General features: G+C 52.3%; 5 protein-coding genes across 5 annotated transcripts; 3 read left to right on the top strand and 2 right to left on the bottom strand.

Moving 5' to 3' along the window:
• Window positions 1–377: 377 nt before the first annotated feature.
• On the bottom strand, window positions 378–1441 carry Asppvi_009050 (uncharacterized protein; the record flags this gene model as incomplete). The annotated part of the gene is made up of 2 exons (XM_043304911.1): window positions 378–1228; window positions 1282–1441. The coding sequence occupies 2 exons, from the start codon at window positions 1439–1441 to the stop codon at window positions 378–380; spliced, it is 1011 nt and encodes a 336-aa protein (XP_043160846.1).
• Window positions 1442–2589: 1148 nt separating this feature from the next.
• Window positions 2590–3951, top strand: Asppvi_009049 (uncharacterized protein; the record flags this gene model as incomplete). Its single annotated transcript, XM_043304910.1, has 1 exon — window positions 2590–3951. The coding sequence occupies one exon, from the start codon at window positions 2590–2592 to the stop codon at window positions 3949–3951; it is 1362 nt and encodes a 453-aa protein (XP_043160845.1).
• Window positions 3952–5551: 1600 nt separating this feature from the next.
• Asppvi_009048 (glycoside hydrolase family 16 protein) lies at window positions 5552–6765 on the top strand (the record flags this gene model as incomplete). Its single annotated transcript, XM_043304909.1, has 3 exons — window positions 5552–5633; window positions 5702–5955; window positions 6004–6765. 3 exons carry the CDS (start codon window positions 5552–5554, stop codon window positions 6763–6765), a joined length of 1098 nt encoding a protein of 365 aa, XP_043160844.1.
• A 64-nt stretch (window positions 6766–6829) lies between these two features.
• On the bottom strand, window positions 6830–8497 carry Asppvi_009047 (uncharacterized protein; the record flags this gene model as incomplete). The annotated part of the gene is made up of 1 exon (XM_043304908.1): window positions 6830–8497. The coding sequence occupies one exon, from the start codon at window positions 8495–8497 to the stop codon at window positions 6830–6832; it is 1668 nt and encodes a 555-aa protein (XP_043160843.1).
• A 169-nt stretch (window positions 8498–8666) lies between these two features.
• Asppvi_009046 (ankyrin repeat and protein kinase domain-containing protein) lies at window positions 8667–12593 on the top strand (the record flags this gene model as incomplete). The annotated part of the gene is made up of 3 exons (XM_043304907.1): window positions 8667–9856; window positions 9903–10823; window positions 10868–12593. 3 exons carry the CDS (start codon window positions 8667–8669, stop codon window positions 12591–12593), a joined length of 3837 nt encoding a protein of 1278 aa, XP_043160842.1.
• Between the last annotated feature and the right edge of the window lie 302 nt (window positions 12594–12895).

The raw sequence follows: 12895 nt of genomic DNA, 5'->3' as shown, positions 1-12895 counted from the left end.
AGTATCCTGACATGTGAACTCTTGGACAAATATGTTTTGGCTCTGGTCATAATTTATTTCTTGAGCTGTATTGACCACGCTGCTTTATTATCTGATATGACTTGTAACAGGCTGTAGCCTTCTTTTCTAATGGCATCTGTCAGAATGTCATTGGTCTATTTCCTTTGTCAACCCCAGGTTGTTATATTAGTGGACGGGCCGGCCCATAATACATGTTTAGTATTTAGTGCACTTTATGTAAGGTGGTTTTTCAGGATGCGTTAACACGATCAAAGCAGAGACCCTATCAGATGGCATCTCCAGCCCCGCCCTTCATAGAGAAACAAAGACAGAAGTTTCATGATATCCGTCTGACCTTGAGAATAGAAAATCGCTATTTAAAAATCGAGCCGCCATATATCGCCTAGGCGTTCGTTTGACTCGGCAAGTCCGCCATGGACAACAATACTGGGACGCAAATTGTCTGAGATCACGTCCGCATCGAACCATCCACGCGCTGGAGGAGCGTGTTCGGCATCCACCTGGATTTCCGTCCATTTCTGAGACTCCAGATCGAAGAGCCATACGTCTGCAAGCATTTTGCCGGCTCCCTGGTGACCCAGGCTACTGGGATCGTGCTCGCCGAACATGGTGACTAGACAGGGCTTGTCAGAAACCTTGAGCGATAGGAGGCAGCTCACGCTTCGTGGACTCGGCCCAGTGATTCCATCTGCTTGGTAGGTAATGGTGCTCCACTCATTACTCTCGAGGTCGAACACGTCCAACGCCCCTCCTTGTTCCTTTTGGCCGTCGAAGCCGTTCATGCGGAAAATCTTCCCCTTTGCGTATGCAATGGACGCACCGCCTCTTTCTGGTCGGGGAGCTGGGGACAATTCTCTCCACTGGCGAGTGAAAATGTTGAACGCCCATAGGTCGCCCAGTCGGCCTTTTTCAGGGCACCCGGCGTGCAGAAAAATCGTGTCTTTGCCGTCGTTGGTGAGAGTATGATAGCTGCGTCCAACTGGGTAAGGGAGCTGAGAGTCTGCGGGTTTGACTTCGATCCAGGCACTACTAACGGGGTCGAAAACCCAGAATGCACCTGCTTCCTCTATCGGAGCCATGGCAAGCCCACCACGGCCTGAAAACATGTACACCTTCCCATCGATTACGGTAGATGCAGCCCCAACTCTTGGTTGAGGAGTGACGGACGTGCTGGCAATCACGGATATTGCATTCGAAGACATCCCGTCTGATCCAAATTAGTATTGATTTCTATCTCGCAACCGGACAACGCGGACTTACCGCCAACTACGGGTACGCGGTACACAGCTGAGTCCACCGGCTCTCGGGGCCGTAGCTCCCCGCCGTATATATATGCATTGTTGGCAATAACGGACAAGGTCTGCGACGACCTTTTGATGGAGGCATCTGAAAGTAGCTTCGTCCACACAGCGCGTGCCATCTTGTGTTTGGTTATTCACAGAGAAGAATAGTGTTTTTTGCTTGAAAACGGTCGGGAGGGAGGATGATTAAATAATTTAGACGTACCATATATCTCCTGTGACGAGGGAGGGGGCATACTAGGTACTTCATCCAGGCAATGATCGGAGCCAAGCCTTAGGTTGAGCACCAAAACCGTAATTTACCAGTCCTGGCGTAAGATTTCTCCAAAGAGGGTTAGCGTGAGATAATGTCCAATGGTGCCGTGGGGATGTTTTCCCTCAACGGTCTTCATATCACACTCCCCGAATTGAGGAATGAGCCCACAGTTTTCTCTTATCTTCTTTCCTCCATTTAGCTCGATGACGGCAATTACGGCCCAGCGCAGGCAGGATTTGGCCTGGTCTAGTCATGACTCCACCAGTTCAATTCACTAATGTGATATGCCAAGATATAGTCCGCGTGCTGTTGTATTACATACCAATACAAGAGTGAATGAAGGTTAATCTCAAGACTGGCCAATTTAGCGTCATCTCCAGTTCAGATTCTTATTTCTACTACGCAGCATCAAACCGCTCGCTTGAAGTTACCTGCAATGCTACTCGAACTTTCAACGCAATATGCCTATGCGATCGCCTTCCACGAACCATACCAAATCCAATATTCAGCGGAGGCACTCAGGTTGCCGGCCTTGCCGCAGGAGAGGCAAAAAGGTCAGTTATTTCCTGGTGCCATCAGTGGGGAGTGCGTTAATTCCATCAGTGTGATGAGACAAAACCTTATTGTCGAGCCTGCGCAAGGCTGTCCCTAGAATGCAGTTATGGTGTTGATTTTAGTTTTCGAAATCTGGACGGAGCGTGGTTCCAGCAGCATGCCACAGCTCAGAGGGCGTTGCCTCCATCAGGTACACGTTCAAACCCCCGTACACTGGATACTGCGAGGGGTGCAAGTTACAGCCCTGATGAGTTCACCTCTGTCGGCCAACTCTACAAGACACACCTGCCGGCTTCCCTAGGTTCCGGAGACAATCTGGAGATTGGCTACTTGGGTCATTTCCAGAGACATGTGCGCCATCTGCTTCCTACAGCTTCTTTACTATTTACGGATGAATCCCTACGATCGCCTTGTTTGCGGTTCGCTGTGCTTTGCATCTCAGCATCTAACCTCTCCATGCTGAATGCGCGAGTTCAGAGCCGCAGCATGGCTGGTGATCATCAAAGATCGGTCTTCAGCCCGCTTGTGAATAACTTGCATCACAGTCAAGCCCAGATGTATCACGACCAGGCGCTTCGGTATTGTCGCATGGCGGAGGCCGGCGAGGTGGAGTGCCAAGCGCCTGCAGTCCTTGCTGCGCATATTCTTCTCGCCTACTACCACCACGCATCGACCGATCATCTAAAATTTCGGCTGGCAGTTTGGGATTCCGTCCGGTTCGTTTTGCGAAACAGAGAGGCGATAATGGGATCTACAGACGGAGCCAATTCGCTGCAAATGTGGTACCGTCTCTGTATTTCGCATCGACTAGCAAAGCCACCTGCGTTGCTCCTCGAAGGGGAAGGGGCTAGTTCTTTCGGGCCCAATCGCTTTCCGGATATCATGGATCACATCTATCTCAGCTGTATCCGAGGAATGAGCGTGGACGATCTGATCTACGACATCCTTATCAAGAGCTTGGAAATACGGACAAGGTTGATAGTGTTTCGCTGTGTTGCAAGTCGCTGCCACATATCCGAGCTTTCAACTGAAATTGGCAGCATAGCCCATGAATCCTTGAGCAAAATGCTAGGAAGGGACTACACACTGGACGAGTGCGCGGAAGCCCGGGAAGGGTTTGTGCGAGGCCCGCATCTCCTGGAGTTGTTAGACGTCCAAAGGGAAAGACTGAAGGTGTGGAAGTCCAGACTCAAAGAGGATCAGCTGCCTGTCCAATACTTGTCGAGTATGCAAAGCCCAATAGGCCGAGCTGCCTCAACCCCGTCCATGTGTCAACCGTTTCCCACCCACCGAGACGCTATGAACGCCCTATATTGCATGATCTGTGAAATGATTTTCGAAGAGGCTTGTGGAGTTCCCTTATCCGATAGGGTAATTCCAGGCGGACGTCAGTATTTGACAACCCTGATGGACGATCTGGCTCTCAGTATGTGCCAAATCGTTGGTACGCTGGACTTCACTACATCAAATACATCCGATGTGTACACCTTCAGCCTGGCAGAATCTCTGCTCCAACTTGTTTTCCTATGGCGATCAGACGCAATCTTTCACTCTATCTTGGATGTTATATGGCCACGGCTTGAGACCACGGCTAGAGGATATGAGCACTCCCACTACCCCACACACCTTGTCAAGCGGATCATTAGACAAATTCGGGAATACTGGGCCCAAGGTCGAGTAGTAAACTTTGCCTTACCAGCAGTCGCGGAAAATGCGTCCAAGTTACAGCTGTTGGACATTTATCACCCTATAGATTTGGTGGTCTGCGGGTATAACAGGGACGGTAAACATTTCATTGAAAAATTACCACTCCCATAATATTGCCTATGTAGCCTTTGGTAGTTCAATTAATCAAATTTCTCTAACGCGGGAGAGCAAACTGTCTAACATTTACCGTAAGTTGATCAGCGAAGTTTGCGACGCCCTCAACCTCCGAAGACAAAGATCCCTGGGGCAGTTTGTTTCCAGTCCTTGTTGCAGCCTTGCTGGGATCTGATCTGCCGAGGCCTTTCCATGAAAAGTAGTCTAGAGCAGTCACAGATGAACTGAACACTAGCTCCCGAGCCTGTCTCTGCCGGATCATCTGCGTCCAGTATGGGTGGTGGGTCTGGTTCAACTTCGCCAAGCGATGGTACATTGTTGAAATTATGCGAGTAAAAATACCCTATTCGGATCCTATTTATAATCTTCATTCTAAGATCGGACGGGAGATAGGAGAGATCATTCCATGGACCGAAAACACCACTGTCATGGAAGAGTCCTAGTTATCTCGGTTCTTTCTTCCGTCCCTGTGTCACAAGATTGAGAGTCGACTCCAGCCATGTTATTCAAGGGGTTGGGGAGGAAATCAAAGCAGTGACGCGGCCGACTACGCATCCACCTGCGACGAACGACGGAGGATGCCGCGCAATCATTCGCAGAAGTCTGGATTTATCTTGCTCCACAGTGGCTTTGAAAGAGGAAGTGGGTCCGGGTGAATGAGCGATGGCCAATTACTTTAGCCACTTTGGTGCCTAGACCTGATAAGAATTTGCCGAAAGCTTGGCTTTGTGACTTGTGCAGGGAGATATATATAAATTTCTACGTGACAGAGCTGGTGTTAGCCAGATTCTGCTTTTGATAAAGAATTTACAGAAGTCTCTGGAATTCAGATTGCCAGGTATGGCAGCTTAGATTAACCTCCGGTTTGATATGTTTGCTACTTTGCTTCCATTTTATATCCTATTAGTACATTGGTTAACAGTTGGACAACCATCTGGGAACTGGGAAGTTGATGTTCATCATGTATGGCACTTATTTTCTATCGGACAATTACCTTCATTGTGACAGTGGGTGCCGGTCTGAATGATGTTTATATTCAAGCAGTTCATAGACCTTGAAGCGAAGGTGGACGGTACATTTATTTGTAGGATCTTGACAGGGCAGCCGGGCAAGTGCTAACCACCCAACTCTTTATAGAGTACCAGACGGTGACTTGGTGATATTCAAGTTTAATTGAGTATAATTATCAATCTATTGTTCAACACTTCCGCCTGAAAGCGGCCCGAATCCGATTCAATACGACAACGCTTATTCGACGCCATAGCCCCGTTAATGGAACCATCTCCACCATGCCACGCGTCTCAACCAGTAACCTTTCAAAGTGCCGTCCTTCGCGATTCTACCGAGCACTACTGAAAAGAATACTTTAGAATTGAGAATTTATGTCCGATGAAGAGTGCGTGTCATGCCAGACGAACGATGGCCCGTTCCACCTCGGGGTTAACGCTGGATTCGTCATGTGGCTGGTCGCTGCCCTACATCAATGACTGCTCCCTCGGTCTTCTAGTATAAACCAGTCGTTCCTTGACGTTTTACCCTTTCTTAAATGATACACTCGTTTGATCTTTAATTTTGGTGTCAATAGCCATCAGTCAACATGATACTGCAATTGCTGGCCATTTCGGCCTTTGTCTCCCTCGGTACCGCGCAGACCTATACCAGCTGCAATCCTACCAATAGTAAGCGAGCTCTAGGTAGTCAAAACCTCCCTGGCTAACAAGAGTAGCAACTTGTGACCCCGACACAGGCCTGAAACAATGGAGCCTGTCCACCGATTTCACCCAAGGCAGCTCCGATGAATGGACTGCCATATCGGGCAATGTCACCTACGGCAGCAATGGAGCCGAATTCACCATCAACAAGCGGTACGATGCGCCTACTCTCGAGACCAACTTTTACATTTTCTTCGGCGAGGTCGAGGTTGTCATGAGAGCAGCCAATGGCACCGGTATCGTTAGCTCCATCGTCATGGAGTCGGATGATCTGGACGAGGTTGACTGGGTGAGTACCCGCTCCTCTATAATATCAGAGAGATACTGACTATGACAGGAATGCACTGGAACCGACACCACTCAGATCGAAACCAACTACTTTGGCAAAGGCAACACGACCAGTTATGACCGCGCCATCTGGGAGACCGTCAGCACTCCCCAGGACGAATTCCACACGTACAAAGTCGTCTGGACCGCCGCCGCCATAACCTGGTACATTGACGGGACCTCCGTGCGCACACTCGAGTATGCTGATGCCCTCGACGGGAAGAACTACCCGCAAACACCCATGGTCGTGAAGCTGGGCATCTGGGCCGGAGGAGATCCGTCCAACGGCGAGGGAACGATCGAGTGGGCCGGCGGCGAGACGGATTACGACGATGTTCCCTTCACCATGTACGTCAAGTCGGTCAACATCATCAACTACAACCCCGCTGCTTCGTACAACTACACCGACCAGACGGGTTCGTATACCAGTATTGTGGCCTCGAACTCGACTACCGGCAGCGGTATCCATAGCTCGAACTCGGTCAGTGTGTCCGCTTCTTCGTCCTCTACTTCCACCTCTACGTCCTCCATCTCCACCTCTACGTCTTCTAAAGCATTGATTGCTGAGGCGAGTACTTACCCAGCCTCTGTGCAGACCTCGAGCAGTGGTGTTGTCAGCTCGTCCTCGTCGTCTGCTTCCTCTTCTTCCTCAACTGCTGCTGCATCCAGCTCAGCTAGTTCTTCGGCCGTGTTCACCGGTGCTGCTGTGACCAATCTGCCTTGCTTCTTTTTTACTGCTTTCTTCGCACTGGCTATCGCACTTGCTTTCTAAGGTCGCATCTGTACTAGACTCTGAATTTCAATAGAGAATAGCATAACCAGTAACCAATATCTATCTACACCTCAATCCCCCCCGCAAGAACATCAACAACCTTCTCCTGAAAGTCCACCGCCAACGCCGGCCCCTCACTCCCCCTAAACTCCCCCCTCAAACAAGCCAGCACAGCCCTCGTATACCCCACTCCCATCTCCTTCGGCAAACCCTGCTGCGCCAACGCAACCAAATCCTCCTGCACCTTCTTCGCCCTCGGCAGCCGCCCGTTCATCTCCGCCTCCCGGATCTTCCCCTCCATCAACCGCGACAGCGTCACCCACAGCCCGATCTCAAGTAGTACCACCCCAAGCGCATGGATATCATGCTCGCGGCTGAATTGCTGCGTGGGGCGGCCCTGCCGGCTCGGATGCCGGTAGAGGTTCGGCTCGACCTCGAAGTCGGAGCGCATGTCTGTACCTTGTTGTACTGAGCGTGCGTAGCCCCAGTCGCTTAGGTAGGAGACGATTTTGGTATTTGCATTCGGAGAAGGCGCAAGGCGGTGCGCATAGAGGCCGGATGCGCTGGTTCCGGTGGGTGTCTCAAGAAAGAGGAGGATGCCTCTGCTCCAGATGTTCTTGTGGAGCCAGGCTGAGGCGTGGAGGTTGGAGATGGTCAGGGCGAGGCTGTGCGCCATGCTGAAGCGGTCGTTGAGGGAGGGTTTCTTCAGTGGACGTTTGGTTTGGCTGTCGACTGCGTTGATGAACGCGTGGAGAGTTGTGAGGGTTGCGTCTGCGGTGGGTTCGGAGGGCGGCAATTTGTAGAGAAAGACGCTGCGCTCTTCGGTGGGTTGGTCGATGAAGCCGAGGCATTCCAGGGCGTAGATCTTGGGCTGGTCGAGGGAGTCGAACGAGGTGCCGGTGAAGGTGGTGTTCTGCAGCAGCCAGGCGAGATTGCGGATCGGTTCTTTCAGTTCTTCGATCTCGTCCGGCTCCAGGTCGTCGCGTCTGAGCGTGCTCTCGTACTCGTGGTACTCGACAATCACCGTCATCGCTTCAGATCCCGAGGCTGACCACTTCCCCAGTCGGAAGCCCCCCGTCGTCTTGCCTTCTTCAACGACTGTGCCAGCTAAACTCTGGAACTCGGCCGGCGCCTTGGCTGCGGCCAGCGTCCGGCGCTTCATCACCGGCTCCAGACCACTACTCTTCAATCCCTGGTGATCGCTCTCCGCCATCCTAGCCAGCGTATCCTGCGACATGTGCTGCATGAGATTGCGCAGGTCCGCGGACCACTTTGTATACTCCTCCAGGATGCGGTTCAGCTTCTTCTTGTCAAAGAGCGACCAGTCGTAGCCCTTGAGTTTGAGCGATCGGGCCTTGTTCTTTGCGCGCTCCAGCAGTGACTCCTGTGTCTTGGCTGGCTTCTCAGGCTCAATGGTCAGATCCTCGTCCACGAGTCCGTATTTTGCCGCTACGAGCTCGTACTCGGCGAGTGTCTTTCGCATCTGCACCAGGAGCCCTTGGACCGTGTCGGCGATGAAAGGGTCCACTTTTCCCGGAAGCAGGAGGCCATGCTCGGGGTGGAAGAAGATGCGTTTGAAGAAGAGCAACGTCGAGAGTTGGACATTGAGCTTCAGCTGGATCTCCGCCCGGTCGTCGTCAAAGGCCTTGATGTCGGAGATGACGCCTTTGATGAAGATGGTTACTTGGTAGACTTGCGTGATGGCCGTCACTGCTGTACCGTAGATGTCCATTTTGCTTGTTCTTTGCTTGACGACGAGAGGAGAATATCCGACGGAGTCGAGAGGGGTTGGGTCGTGAGGCTGACTGTCAGCACTAACGGCGCTGAGTGGTATTTATAGACGACCCCGCAGAAGTGATCATAACCGTCTTCTATCACTTTACATACTGTATAATTTTAAAATGACCGACCTCTCTTCCTATGACGAAATCCTTAATTCCCTAGAGGAAGACAGCTACTACGCCATCAACAGCAGCGATCTCTCTCCTTCGATCCAAGCCTGGTCCCACTCCACAGACAGCAATGAGCCCGACCTTAGCGGCCTCAACCTCTCGTCCGCCTCATCATCATGGGTCGACCCCCTAGAATCCGCCATAACAGCCACCCGCAACGGCTCCTCGCCAGTCCTCAGCACCCTCTCCCAATTCACCGCCCTCCTCGCCCAAACAGGAATCCACGGCCCCCGCATCTTAAAAGCCTTCAACCTGTCCACCCGAGGAACCAAAATCGGCGCAGGCAACCAGTTCACCGTCTTCACCGACCCCATCTACGAAGGCCAAGTCATCAAGCGCGTCATTGTCCCGCTGCCCAGTAAAGCTGAGCAGCGCTTCGCAGCTAGCAAAGAGTACCGCCTCCAGCTGCGCACACTGGGACTCGAGGTTCTCTCGCTATGTAATCCCGTGCTTCGCGCACACCCCAACATCACCAGTCTTCTAGCGTGGGGGTTCGATTTCCCCTTTGCGGATATGGCGGTGCCGGTGCTATTCATGGAGGCTGCAATGATGCCTTTATCCGATTTTCTGGGCACGGAGAAGCGCGCCGTGGAGGTGCGGTATCAGCTCTCGCTGGATGTCGCGAATGGGCTGGAGTCGCTGCATCATCTGAGGATCGTGCATGGGGACGTGAAGCCGGAAAATGTGCTTGTGTTTGCGGGTCCGAGTGAGCGCGTGCCCTTCCGGGCGAAGTTGAGTGATTTTGGGGTCTGTGTGGATTTGGAGGCGCCCGATGCGAAGTTCACGTTGAGTGATTACCGGGGCACGCAGGCGTGGCTGGCGCCGGAGGTGGAGGATGGGGATCTGGGGAGGTTTGGGGGGTTTTCGTCGGAGTTGATGTTTAGATTTGACGCGTACAGCTTTGGGTTGGTGCTGCTGTCTATCTTTACGGGGAACGGCGAGGCGCCTATTCTGGATGAGAATCCGGAGAATGTTCCTGGTCAACTTTTTGAGCTGCTCTATAGCCAGGAGGATATTCCGTCTAATATACGCGGGGAGCTGCGCAAAGCGATATCAAAGCTCCTGTCCGAAGATCCGCGGAAGCGCCCACTTCCTGGTCCGGGTTTGATCAAAACTGACAGCCCTACATACGCTGCTTGGTAAGTGACGTGATCCACTGTATTAACGAAATAAGCTGACGATTAGGCTCTCCTCTATCCAATTGACACCTACAAACAAGCACGTCGGGATCATTGACCCGATCTATAATAAGGGTCCCTTGTTCTGGTACCGGCTTGATGAAACCGTCCGGACAGAGCTGGAAGAGCAATATGCCCTGATGAAAGAGGGCAACGCGCCGCCCTTCCCCGGCGATGTGTTGTTTGGGCTGGCACAGACGGTTACCGGCGCGAAGCCCTCGTACCTCGATCGGTTGCTAAMGTATCTAACCGAGGCAGCCAGGGCGGGATACTCACCTGCAAGGGCGGTATATGCGCAGATCATGGCGGCGCATAGTCAAAATCCGGAGTTTGCGGACGATGTGTTGGAGGAGTGGATGTTGCAGGCGATTTCTGAGGGGTATTTCTTTGCAAGTCCTAGTTGCTCGAAGGAGAAGATCGACGAAGCACATGAACGGTTCAGGGCCAATGGAGGGTTCTGTTCAGATCCATTTCTCGGGAAGAAAGATGTTGTCGAGGCTGCGAGGGACAGGGACAGAGCGCTGAAATGGGAGAGGAAGAATGGAAGTATTGTTGATCGGCAAGGAAATACGATCCTACACGCTGCGGCTGCATTGGGAGCTATTCATGCCGTTCAGGGATTACTAGATGAGGGCCAAGTCTCCGTCAACGTGGAGAATGAGAAGGGAGAGACGCCGCTATACAAAGCATTCCAAGCTGGTCATGCGAAAATAATTGAATTATTGCTTGACAAGGGCGCCGACGCCTCCACTGTGACTCTGCAGGAGAAGGTTAGTCCGATGCACTGGCTGTTTATGATTCCGGGCTCTTCTATTGTTGGAATCGCGAGGAGAATGATCGAGGGAGGCGCGAATATCAACGCAACCATCGAGCCTGTTGTCAAGGAGAACAGTGGTGGATTCCCAGAAAAGATCCAGATTATTCACTAGTACGTTCTCCATCTTCTTCTCGAGGGTCATCTAACAGTGACAGTCCCTTCGAGCTCCCCCACGGCACACCTCTGCACTGGGCTTGCCTCTTCCGCAACATGACAGCCGTCGAAGCCCTGCTTTCTCTTGGTGCCAATGTCAACGCAAGCTATCATGCCTCAGATACATCCACCACTCCCCTTTTCTTGACCGCGTACTTTGGTGAACCATCTCTAGCCAGGTACCTGATATCTCAGGGTGCCGATGCCAGCCGGGTGGACTCCATGGGGCGCAACACGCTGCATGGGATAACCAAGTACTTTCCCGAGCGACATGGCTATCTTCCTCACCATTGGCATTACTGGATCCGCCACGGCAGCTTGGAGCAACATCTGGCCCGAATGACGGAATTGGTCAGGATACTCGTGGACGCAGGTGCAGATATCAATGCCAAAGACAAGGGATATCCACCACTGACTCCCCTCGCGGCGGCTGCCGATCTAGGAGTCTGGGACGGAGGGGTAATCTGTGCACTGATAGATGCAGGGGCAGACTTGAGTGAATCTGTCTTGTCGGCAGGAGATACAGTTCTACACTCGTGGGCATCCATAGTTGGACCACGTCTAGCTTATCCCGAATCCTACCTGTCGACGATGAAGAAAATCGTCAACGCCATGCCGGATATTGACATCCCAAACATGTTTGAAAAGGATACTCCACTGCATTCGTTAGCCACCATCTACCACCCCGAGGAGGAATTTGAAGCCGCATGCGAGATTTTCCTCGTCCACTCTCCTCCAGCAGACATCAACGCAAAGACCCGTCGCGGCGCGACTCCGTTGACCATCGCCCTCGAGACGGATCTTGACCCGTCACGACGAGGCCTCTTCCTCCTGAGCAAGGGAGCCGACACGCTTGTCCTCAACGACCGGGGAAGGGACATCTTCTTCTCGATCGTCAGAAACACCGCCCTTACGGACCAGGCCTCGCATGACCTGATCCGAACATTCCTCCGTCATCTGAACCCTGATATCCAGCAAGCATATACAAAACACTATCTACCCAATGCCAACAGCTACGAAACCCTTTTCGCGGCCGCAGAACGCGGAAAACCACTCACACTAACCCTTCTCCTCTCCCTGGGCCTAGCCACTCGTATCAACGAACTCGAGCAGAGTAAAACCCCACCATGGACAGTCTTAGATCAAGCCCTTCACTGGGCAGAGATCAGCCGCCGCGCACACATGCGCCGACTGGCGGACCACAAGTCCGGAGCTAGTAGGAACAAAGCTCTCGAGCAGAACCTCGTGTATGATGAATCGCAGGGTCCGCCCGCTCGAGCTGCGGAGGCCTACCGGAGCTTTCCCGCGGTGATCCGCGTTCTGAGAGATGCGGGAGGGAAGCGAGCGTGCGAGTTGGAAGGTGATTCGAGCACAGGGGAGTATATCGAGCAGCCTTGGGAGTGGGATTTTACCGAGATATACCACTATGGATTTACGCCGAGAACGCAGCCGAATTTGGAACAGTGGAATGGGCTGTATGGGATGGCGAGATATTCTGAGCGGTGGCAAAAGGACAGGCTGAATGCTTGGAAGGAGGAGTACGAAGAAGGAAGGTGGAGGCCGGATGTTAGAATGCTGGAGGAGGAGGAGCAATCATTTGTGAAGCAGCTAGTCCGTTGTCTGGCAGGAGAGGGGAGGGTCACGCTGGAGGCTGTAGATGGCCAGAAAAGGCAATGGCAGGTCGAGATGGAGGGGGGGAAGATTGTGAATAGACAGATCAAGAGGTGACTATGACTCTATTGAATATGAATGGCACCAACAATGTCTCTGCGTCACCATAAACAAGCAAAGATAAGACTTGGCTAGGCTGTCCTTGGCCACGCGTGCATTGTATCTCATTCATGCAGATCACTGGATAACACCTTCCCGTATGGAACAATAGTGGGCTACACATGTCATGGTGCAGATTCTCCAACACGCTAAGGCCGCCACAGCATCACGTCCCGCTGGTGAGGGGTAGACTAGACCAGCAAGGCATTTAAAACGAGCATCTTGCAACTCGACCATCAATCTACAATTACCCTCACACA

This window comes from Aspergillus pseudoviridinutans (genome assembly GCF_018340605.1).
Source record: "Aspergillus pseudoviridinutans IFM 55266 DNA, scaffold_6, whole genome shotgun sequence".
In the NCBI taxonomy this organism is placed as follows: domain Eukaryota; kingdom Fungi; phylum Ascomycota; class Eurotiomycetes; order Eurotiales; family Aspergillaceae; genus Aspergillus; species Aspergillus pseudoviridinutans.
Note: the sequence above shows the minus strand (reverse complement) of the source record. Positions and strands in the feature narration are given on the sequence as shown.